This window comes from Cryptomeria japonica, chromosome 4 (assembly GCF_030272615.1).
Source record: "Cryptomeria japonica chromosome 4, Sugi_1.0, whole genome shotgun sequence".
Lineage (NCBI taxonomy): Eukaryota > Viridiplantae > Streptophyta > Pinopsida > Cupressales > Cupressaceae > Cryptomeria > Cryptomeria japonica.
Window position 1 is genome coordinate 764,643,935 of NC_081408.1, and position 11,409 is coordinate 764,655,343.

General features: G+C 34.2%; 1 protein-coding gene across 2 annotated transcripts; it reads left to right on the forward strand.

The window, feature by feature from the left end:
- The first annotated feature begins 156 nt into the window (after positions 1 to 156).
- LOC131061633 (uncharacterized) lies at positions 157 to 10,458 on the forward strand. Of its 2 annotated transcripts, XM_059220144.1 has the most exons (12): positions 157 to 251; positions 333 to 560; positions 5,922 to 5,993; positions 6,358 to 6,546; positions 6,848 to 7,579; positions 7,674 to 8,025; positions 8,140 to 8,196; positions 8,309 to 8,365; positions 8,474 to 8,575; positions 8,674 to 8,811; positions 8,993 to 9,294; positions 9,437 to 10,458. In XM_059220144.1, exons 1-12 carry the CDS (start codon positions 225 to 227, stop codon positions 10,208 to 10,210), a joined length of 3,030 nt encoding a protein of 1,009 aa, XP_059076127.1. In that variant the 5' UTR covers positions 157 to 224; the 3' UTR covers positions 10,211 to 10,458. The 2 variants fall into 2 exon arrangements, with proteins under 2 accessions (XP_059076127.1, XP_059076128.1); XM_059220145.1 differs by lacking the exon at positions 8,140 to 8,196.
- The last annotated feature ends 951 nt before the right edge of the window (positions 10,459 to 11,409 follow it).

Genomic DNA, 11,409 nt, shown 5'->3' on the forward strand with positions numbered 1-11,409 from the left:
GGTACGTACAATTATCTCGACTCCGTAATTATCTAGTTAAATTATCTTAACTTTGTAATTATCTAATTTAATCAAAGAAGACACACGAATTCACAGGCGAAATTTCCTAATATTTTCCGGTATAAAATTGGGCATGCAGGACGAAGTCCCTTTGCAATTGGGCTGGCTGCATTATTTCTGAATCCTTTCATGAAATCTCCTATTACTGTGGGAATCTCCGGAGAATGGGGAAGTCTAGTGTTATGGTTCAGGTAATCATCCTTCCTTAAGATTTTAGCAATTTTGCCTCACATTATTAAATCTGGTATCAATCTGAATCGTTGTGCTTCCAGACCGAGAGCATTCTTCTGAAGACAGCGGCACAATTAGCATTCACAAATTCATTTCAAAAAAACGATATTAATGAAGCAGCAGAATCCAAATTATCTGTAACAGGGGAAACCAGGAGGAGGAAAATAGCAAATGCGATAGAGAGGTTAGAAGCTAAAAGATCGATTGGCCTTAATATTATTGACAATATTTATTACTCTGTCAAACAAGCAAAGAACTTCACGGCAGAGGTAGACGCGCACACCCTACATTCACAGATTAGATGCCCTTATTTATAGTTACAATGTCTGCTAACTTAAAATTTCAAATTTTAAGGCGTACATTTAGTTTAAATGTTTCTTTAAGCACTTTATGGGTTTTAATGTTTCTTTTTAAAAGTATTTATGAGTTTTAAACTTTAAAAGGAAATTAGGTTGTTCCATGATTTATTTATTTGATAATATATTTTTAAAATGATGTGATATATAATTTGTTACATTAATATAAAAAAGATTATGTTATATAGAAGGGAATAAGTTTTTAATTTAAAATTTTTCATTTTTTTTGACAAAAGGTAATAAAATCATTAAGCTTGTTATTTAATAATATGTCTCAATTTCTAATGGTTTAGGTTTTCTCTTTCTTCAGTGATTTATAATGCATCTTACACTCGACTATATAGTTAGATGTGTCTTTTAACATAATTACAACCACCTTAATTCAAAAACTTTCAAATATTTTGATTATCACCTTTTGATTTGTATGCCAAGCATTCAAAATTGAGTGCCCAAGGTTTTTTATTTAAGGAAAAAACCTAGCATAATAGGATCGTCAAATTGCATTGCTTCTATATATATGTCTATGTGTGTGTGTGTGTGTGTACATACATACATATATATGTATATATGTATATGTATATATGTATATGTATATATGTATATGTCTATATGTATATGTATTGTATATGTATATGTATATATGTATATGTATATGTATGTATTGTGTGTGTGTGTGTATGTCTATATGTATATGTATGTACACACACACACATGTGCATCAACACAATCATTTATGATTGCTACACGAAGCATTTACACTTTCTCAAGTTAGATACCTTCGATCTTGTCACATTGAAATATAACTAATATATTATTTTATTATATATTTTGGGCACTTTGTGTTCAATCTATCTTCTATGTATGAAAATCCACATGAGATTATGATCAATGGATAAAAATGCATTGGTTTTTGAAATCAAAGGATGAAAACTCTATTTTTGTGAGAGAATTCTCACTCAAAGAGTGTATTGGAGCACTGAAGATTTTTAAGAAAGTTTAGTGTGAGTATTAATACCATGGATACATATGGTTTTGATTAGATAAAAGATGGGATAGGCTCATTACCAATACATAACAGCTAACTAGTGCACATGTGGAAAAATCACAAGCAATGAGCCCACTGAAAAAACAAAACCAAAAATGGATAGGCCATTTTTGAAAGGGAGAATTTGACTAGGTCCTCAAATCAGTAGAGCCAAAGTTCACATCACACCAAAAACATCAAACTAGAACAAAGGTATTTAGGACAGAACCTTGAACCATCCATAAAATACCCATTAAACTAAAAGATAAGTGGCCAAGGGAGCAAAAAACAACATATGGATTTTGATTGCCATTCCACAACTTTATCCTAATAATAGGACAACAACCCTATTCCACAAAAGGAACTATAGGAGAAAAAAGGACAACAAGAGAAGAAAAACCAACCCAAACAAAAGATGACAGTCCCCAAAAGAAATCAACATTGACCACTATGACAAGTAGGAAGAGAGTGAAGCCCTCTCTAGTTAGGAACCCTTAGGGTAACCAACCCTTAGTACACCACCACTTCCAACCTTCCGCAATAAGCTAAACACCAAATCCACCAAGTAAACCATCTTTCCTTAAGAACTAAAGTGAAGTCACCACTCTAAAGACCTTATTCAACCCCCCACTAGGCAAACTACACCGCAAAAGGAGATCTTATAGGAAGCAAACCAATGGCACAAGCCCCACCAAAGGAACTTAAGATCCAAACCAGGTCCCTTTGCATAAGAAGAGGAAAAACACCTTCAAGCCAAACACAAAGAATATAGTCCAAACATCCACATTATCCTTCCAAAAACCCACTTTTTTAGAATACATAAAGGAACACCAAATATTTGTAAGGGACTATAGGGGCAACAAGCATAGTCAAAACAAAAACCAACTCCCTACCACAACCCACAATCAAAACCAAGGAGAAGAGAGGCTTCTGAAGAAAAACAATCAAGACAAGACACAAAAAAAAAATAAAGGACCCATCCCCAAGCACCATTAGTAAAGAGGGAGTAGAGGAACCAACAAATCCCTCCCCCAACATGCATCCCATAGGACAGGTCTAGGAAGATGCAAAGAAAATGCAACCCACCTGAGAAAAACCCAATAATGGGAAAACATGCAGCTCCCAAGCAACATAACGTGAGGATATGGTAGGAACCAGATGAGGGGATTGCCTCCCCATAGAGAATCACCACTCCTTGCACCAAATACACTATTGAGAAGCCCCTTTTGTAGCAGATTGCATAGAACAAGCAACAAATACTCCCTCATGGAAGGGGGCAAAATAGATAACCCCAAACAACAATAGTCACCATGAGAGTCACAAAGGGGACCCAAAATTCCACTATGAAATCCGTAAAGGGAGCCCAAAGACTGGGCCAAGCCAAGAGATCAACTAGGATGAGAGATAATATCCCTCAAAAATGCATGTGGCACAGGATATAGCCTCCAACTGACCCAAAATGGGGCACCAAGAAGGAGGAGGCAAAATCAAGTATCCTAGAAGCATGATTTCCCAAAAGAGGGCCAAGCCATCGACTAGGAAAATCCACACACCATCACCATTATCTTCATTATTCCCATCTCCATCACCGTCACCTTTCTCTACATCTCATGCAGTCTCACCTCCTCCTGAAACCCGAGCACTCCCCTTCCCACTCTCCATTATTTGGAGACTATCGTGGGTGTATAGTTTTTCTTGTTATTGTTATGTTGATCACCATAATATTCCATTCTAATAGAGAATGTTTCAAATCAATCTAATTTGCTCCTAGAGTTTGATTCTCTATTTATGGAAGCTTATGAGTTGACTAGTCATTTTCATTGATGTTGTTTGATTTAACAAAATTAGTGTCATTTAAATATTTTTTGGTAGGATTGTTGTTTGTTGAAAATATGGCATTTTTAATTAAAACATGGGAAGAGACATTACAATGTTGAGGATCTCTAGGATTTGAGATTTTAGAATCACTATGACTTCTACAATCACTCATGATATTCACATCTTTACCATACAAATTTATGAATAAAATTACATGTAGACTCATCCAATTGTAGGCACAAAGCATGGGGAAAAGTCATTTGATTTTTAACTCCCCTTCTTGTATTATTTATAGATTCTTGTTTGGCATGCTAAGGTATGAAATGAGAAGATAAATGTTGTAGTAGAGAACATTAATGTTACGTGTTATTTAACTTCTAATGATTGGATATTCTTGAGGTGACAAGGACATTTGTAATAGTGGGTTGAGAAAAGGATTTTGGTTGTGTATGGATCCATGGTTCTTTATGCTAAAAACTGACATGGATATGTGCTAGAGTTCCAGAGAAATTAGGGAGTCCATTACATAAAAGGGTGATATAGGAAGCTTGGGAACTAAGGAGATATAGGGAATGTGGACTTATATATGGGTAAGGTGTATGAGAGCCTAAATAGACTAGGGATGTAGGGATAGAGAGATAAAGAATTAGGCCTTAGGGTTTTAGAGGGAATGGGCATATTGTCACCAAGTATAAATATGCAAGTTTTATCGAAAATCATGGTGCACTTTGAAATGTGAAGTGTTTGGAGCAATCAGAAATGGCGAGACATGAGGAATTTGCAAAAATTTAAAGAAGATGACTTCTTTTAGTATCCTAGAGTTTGAAGGGGGATAGGAAGCAGGAAGAATCTAATATTAGGGGAAGGAAAAAGAATGGGTATAGATTAAAAGTTGTGGCCTATGAGGTACTAAGGACTAAGGAGCATGGTCCATCAAGGGTCTCTTGGCTTTAGGGAAGTTTGAAAGTTTGAGAAAGGGAGCAAGGATGAGTATGGTTTGGTATTTCAAGGAGACTTGGAAAGCTAATAATAAGTGGAAAGGTGTAAAGTTTATTAAAAATTTTTAAAAAGAGACTAAGAACACCTTGAATAAAACACATAAAATAACGAAAAAATCACCAAAATTGCCACCAAAATATGAAATGACCCCCATGATCATTAAAGCCAAATTAAACATAATGGATAGGTCCCAAGCTATCAAATAACTCTTAAAAACATGTAATAGCCTAAAATCACATGGGAAAGGCTACATTATAAGGCATTGATAGAAAAATTACCTCTAACAAATTTCACTAAAGAATTTCAAGATAAAACCTTTGAAAAACTATCGTTAAACAATACATAATATAAGGGACCCAAACGACAATATTTGTTGGACCAGTCATCAATATCTAGTTAATAATCTCAAATGGACAACAAGGAGTGGTAGAAAATAGAGAAATAAGACGTTCTCAAAATGGGGTTCCACCACTCTTTATCTTATTAGGCCCCAAAAGTACTTTATCTTTCTTGTGTTTAAGGAGCAAGTACAAGTAGTGGTGAATGGATCTCAAAAAGCATATTAGTAAATGGAATGATCTTGGAAAGATAAAGCACTCCAAGACTAAACTATAGGCTTGACCTAGTCTTGAGTAAGCCTTTAGATTCATCAGAATTTGAAATTGACATGGAGCTAATCATTATATTCTATTTCATTTGCTCACGCTCTTATTTAATCTAGGTTTGAGTGGTTGAGATTGATAGCATCATTAAATAGACTCTAAATCAATATAGGGTGTCTTTATTTTTTCTATATTTAAATGAATTATCAATTTCAAAACCCATCTAATACTTTTTCTCTAAGGCTTATCCTTTTTTCCCTTTTACCTAATTTTTGGTATTCAAATTTATATTTTCTTAGTTTGCATATATTATAATCAAATATGAAAGTTAGTATCTTTCAAAACATCATTTTGTCTTCTCCCCTAATGGATAAAGTATGCATTATCCATCATGATAAGATAGATAAAAAACTTTAGTCAATAATAATTGAATCTCTATACACTTTTTCCTTTCAATATCTCTTCCCATTTTAAATTTCTATTCTTTATAATATAATTATTCTTTAAAAATCTAACATTAATATTCTAATAGATTAATTCTATTTAGCACTAGTTCAATATTTAAATTTATATATGTTATTCAATAAAATAATTATAATTTCTAGTATATAATAACTCTTTAGTATTGGTATCTTCTAAACTCTTGTCTCTTCATACTTGATATGTCTCATATTAAAACCCTGAAATATATGAATATTAAAATCTAAGTTGCTCATGGTTTCTCTTTTAAGATTGTGAAGTGCTATAGATCTTAATAAGGATTATTATGAATAGTCTTTCAATTATATTAATTTTTTTTATTGCGCGCTGATATTATATTGGAAAGAACAGGTTTCAAAAACAATATTACTAAAGACCAAGAAACAAACAGCTGAACAACCAGACTTGAAAAAACTTTCCAAGGTAAATAATTTATGTGATCTAATTATAATATTTTTAAGTTTAATTCATCATTATAAAGTTAATTTTATAGATAGTATTATAAAATGTAAGATATTTTAGGTAGATCTTTCTCTAATTTATAGAAAAGGCATCTCCCCACGGAAACTTTTATCATGGATTAGGAAAATGACATGGATAGAAGATTCTTTAAAATTTTCGTTATTTTTCATTCAACTTGAAATTAATGGTAGAAGAATGCAAACTACAATGAAAATAATTAACTGAATAAGGTCGAATTATGTGTTATTTGATGGTCTTTGAACCAAAATTTACTCATTTATATTATCCTAAATTAAAAGTGTCCCCACTGTACGGATTGCTGCAGGGGACAGATCACCACATTTTCTCAAAATTGAGCTCAAGGTTGTGCAAATTTTGGAGTACCCTGCGAGCTCTATGGGAGGAATCTGCACCCTTTGATTTGCCCAGGTTTAATAAGTTTTTAGAAAAAAAATACGAACTTAAATATCATCAAATTTTGAAGTCCCTGGCCGTCATTGACAGGCGTGATATGGTAAGCAAGACTCACAATAATTCTATATGTCAGTTGATTTTATTTTTTTCCCCTCCCATATAATTGTATATGACATTTTGGTGATTTTATATTATATTGTGCATTTTTTAAAAGTTTGATATGATACTTAGAGTGCGAATACAAAAGTAGTAGAGAGTTCGACCTACTTTACGTGAATGTTCTAATATGTTTTCTTTATTAAAGATTTCAGATTTCTTAAGAAATGACCCACTCCATCTTCATTACTATGCAACTTTTAACTTAAAAAATTCCTATTTGTTCTGGGTCTGATGGGATTCAGTTTGAAGAAGATGAAGAAAGTGGATCTGGAAATCAAAAAGTTGGTGAAATTCCATCGGAGGAATACTCGTTGCATGGGACCACACCTTCCATTTTGACTGTACAATATAATGCGTGGCATTATAGGAATGAAACTGAGGCATGGGCTGGTTTAGCAGTAAAAATCACACAAGAATTCGAAGCAACGATGACGGTGGCCCACAAGTTGAGAACTAGCTGGATATATAATTGGAGAAACCACAGAGACAACATTTGTTTGAAAGTGATCTTCCCATTCTTTCTTGCAGTAGTGGTGGCCATCTTTCTCAGTATTATTATATGGTTGGTGCTCGGTACAGCCCATAATAAAGATATAAAGAAACTTAAATATGGAGGTGTACCGGCATCCATGATTGTAGCTGCCTTGGGTTTAGGGAAGTCAGTCATCTCTTTTGTGAAACCTATCAGTCCACAAGTCGTGGACTACATTTGTCTGCCAGACCATAGCCAAAAGCTTGGTTATCATCAGAAGGTTATTGATGACATCAATTTTTTGAAAGAACACCTCTGTTATAAACGCTCCTGGAAGTGGGAGGCGTTTGCTTTTATATGGTGCTGCATTACATGGAGTTGGGATGAGAACTATATTCCAGGAACAAAGATTCCAAAGATGCCCCCTGCTTTCAGTGATAATCTTAGGATAATTGTCTTCGTCGACGATCTCGATCGTTGCGAAGAAAATGTGATTCTGCAGGTATGACTTTAAAAAAGTCGTTTGTTTGTAGTTGAATAATTATCAAATATTAGCTTTGGTTTTCTAATTTTGCTTTACTACTTTTGCCTGCCAGGTATTATCAGCAGTGAATCTCGTTTTGGCCACTTGTCAGATCAATGTTATTTTGAGCATGGTAAACAGCATGATCCAAAGGGCAATAAGAAGAAAGTACGGGAACAACAATAGCAGAGCTAATAACACGTCCAATGAGGACTTAGCAGACAAATTTTTAAGGAAAATAATTCAGCTGCCGCTACACCTACCTGACCCTAGTGACAAAGAGTCCAGGGACTTTTTGCAAAGCCAGCTAGGTATGTGGGATAGTAGAAAGGGGTCTGCCTTTAAAAAAGTCAATACTGATGCGCGTAGAAAAGCCAATCCAAAGTTCCAAATTGAAATTTGGGATCCAGAGAAACTGAGACCAGGTGAATATCTCTGACTCTATACAAGTGGGATTAATCACATTTTAAATTTGCATCAAGGTACAACACGACTTTAACAGATAAATGTTTTTTCGTCCACTTTTAATATTGTTGTAGCTAGAGGAGAAACAAATGAATACTTTGCAGAATCTGGAGCTGAACAACAAAGAGCAGGTGAAAATATTCGAGATGCAACCATTTTATGCTGAACAGAAAATAGGAGATTAATGGTCTAAGCATTACTGTAGAAAGCATTGTAACTTGAGAATGTTGCTTCCCTGAACAGATACACCCAAACAAGGATTAACAAAAACGGAAGAGCATGACACAATTGAGAAACCAGGTGATTATATCGTTCAAATACACACAGCAATTTAGCTGTTGATTTGTGCAATGTACGATACGATCACATAATTGATAACCCGTTCTAATCTAAAATGTTTGTTAGCAGAAGGCTCCAGAGGTGAAGAAGCAAAGATTGAGATACACGAGACAATCAGCATTGAACAGCCAATCAAAATAGATGAACAGCAAAAAGTAATTGAGAAAGCAGGTGAATATATCATTCAAATACACATTTTAGGTGATCATTTGTGCAATATACGATCACACATTTCACAATCCGTTTTTATACAAAATGTTTGTTAGCAGAGAGGGTATCTCCGATCACAAAAATATACCGTTATGTTTGTGCATTACTGCATTCGTGCAATGTACGATCAAACAATTCGCAATCCAGAGTTGGCGAAGCACCCGGCATTGAACAGCGAATCAAAAGAGACAAACAAGGTGAAGATATCAAGTTTAATAAGCCAATTCAGATCACTTATAGTTTTCCTGATCAAATTTTAATTTATATGTACATAATCATGCCCTAGTGCAACTATAAAAAGTCTCACCATTTTATAAAATCTACACTAAAAATAACGAATAGAGTAATAAATTTCTAACAGCTCGACGATTGTTCCAGGTGATCAAGAACAGCGAGAAGAGAGCAAGGGTGAGCGAAGTCTCTCCTTAATAATTAGTGCAATGCTCATCCCTAAGTATACCCAGGGAGAAATCAATGCTTTTCACTTTCTTCATGCTCGGTGCACACGCAATAGAAAACTTCCCAGAGAGTGGAAATGTTTGTTGGCATACCATCGGCTAGCATGGAATATTTTGTCCCTAAGTCCCGACGTTGACCTAGTGGAAGGATGGCAGGTTCAACTTATTGTATGGATTTTCGTCTGCTGGGAATGGAGGCACCTCATAACAACTCTTATACAAGTAAGATAGTGTCAAGAATTTTTTAAATCCTACTTCAACGGTGTTCGCTTGAATCGACAGTGGTAGTTAATTTGCTTCCCTAGGCACAAAATTTTTCTTTCTTATAACCGAAAATAAAAATTCTTTGTATGTAATAATGCAGAATTGGAACAATCTTGGGATTTTAAGAAAGTGGAAAGTTACAGAGGAGCATAGTGGGCCTTCTCTGAGAGAGATTGTTGAGCATTATATCGATGAGAGGTGGCCAGCTGACAATAAGAGGGACAATATTCAGGGAGACAATAAGAGCACCACAAAAAAGGAGCATGATGCAATTGACAATATTCAGGGAGACAATAAGAGCGCCACAAAAAAGGAGCATGATGCAATTGACAGCCTCAGTAGTACTGAAGACGTGGAGAAGATTAGTGACAGCTTGCCAGAGCAAAATGTGATAACAGAGGGAGATGATTATCTCAGGGAAGTTCTAAGAAAGGTTTTGAAAGATCAGGAGGAGATGAGGGAAATTTTAAGAAACAGTTTGAAAGAGCAGGAAGAGATGAGGGAAACTCTAAGAAAAGAGCAGGAGGGGATGAGGGAAGCTCTAAGAAAGGAGCAGGGGGAGATGAGGGAAGCTCTAAGAAAGGAGCAGGAGGAGATGAGGGAAGCTCTAAGAAAGAATTCGAAAGAGCAGGAGGATATGAAAACTATACTGGAAATGATCAAGAAGAAAGTTTTCGAAGAGGAAGAAGACAGGGTAGGAGAAGAAAACTCAGTGCAGCAGTACACAACGGCTGAGGAGCGAGAAGAATGGAATAGGCTGAAAGAAACATTGCGGCGTTACAATGTTTCAATGGATGGCATTCAAGCATTCCAAAAATTTAGGTTCTACTGCAAGCCTGGATATCTTCCATGGCCATTGCCAGAACAAGCCTAAACTTCACCAAATTTTTGTATACGTTACGAATTTAGGCAAGCACTCCTCCCATGGATTATGCTTATTTCAAAATTTTTTTTTTTCTAGAATTAAACTATCTACTAATTCTCTACTGAAGTAAAGTGGCTTGTTGGAACAATTACTTGCATCACTGATAGTGTAGATTAGGCAGAGGTTCAGTCAATAGCATTTTGAAGTTTAAATTAAATAGTCAGTGAATAGGAGTTTAATTAGTAGTAAATTTGAAGTCTCCATTGAATTGAGGAAATTAACTATTATTAAGGTCCGTTTTTTATATATTCATTTTAGAGGCAACAAATTCAATTGTTTTCTTTTATGTTACTTAGCTTTTTAAGGCAACAGCAATATTTTTCAGCAGTTCAAGATATAAATTTTTCAATAAAATATAGAATGTTTTACATTTATCATATATCTTGAAAAATATATTACAAGTGGTAAAGATTTGATTAAAATTCAGCAAAGAATAATTTTTTAATAATTTTCTTTAGGAATATAGTATATCATATCAAATAAAATAAAAATGCTTAAATCAAATATAATTTTTTAATAAAATGTGTATTTCAAATTTAATATGTTAGAATTGAGAGGTGGCATTCAATTTATTCAATTTTAATTTTATTTTATCAGCAAGTTTGAGAGAAATATTTACAATTATCCTCTTTACAAGATAAAAATATATTATGCCACTATCTTGGATTGACCCACCTAATACATTAAACCTATTATACAAGTCATAATTTCAATGGATTTAACAAAAATGACACCTAAATATTTCATTTCAAATTCATTCATCAATGTAATTTTTAATACACTTCATCTTAGAATTACTATCCATATATAACAAATCGAAATAAAATATTACAATAAGGATATTATTACTTTCTTGGTTTTAGTAAAGATTAGCTCCATTCTTCCTTCTCTTAAGTAGTTTTACCAAAAATATCCATCAATATTTTCATGCCATGCTCTTGGCACTTTCTTGATGCCATACAAAATCTTCTTTAACTTGTACTCTTCTTATTCTTTATCTTGCACTTCAAAACCATGTGGTTGTTGGACATATACTTCCTCTTCTAAGACTTTTGATTCCCTAGTGAAACCACCATTCAAATCGTATCTTTTCTTATTACTAGTACGAGTATCTCTTCATAATCTATCCCATACTTCTATGTGAAGTC

What these genes read in the sequence shown, in the direction of transcription:
- LOC131061633 (XM_059220144.1), top strand. Translation starts at nt 225, where the DNA reads ATGGGGAAGTCTAGTGTTATGGTTCAG. An exon ending in CAAAGAACTTCACGGCAGAG is followed by an intron (nt 561 to 5,921) that starts GTAGACGCGCAC and finishes TGGAAAGAACAG; the next exon opens with GTTTCAAAAACAATATTACT. An exon ending in AGCTGAACAACAAAGAGCAG is followed by an intron (nt 8,197 to 8,308) that starts GTGAAAATATTC and finishes TTCCCTGAACAG; the next exon opens with ATACACCCAAACAAGGATTA.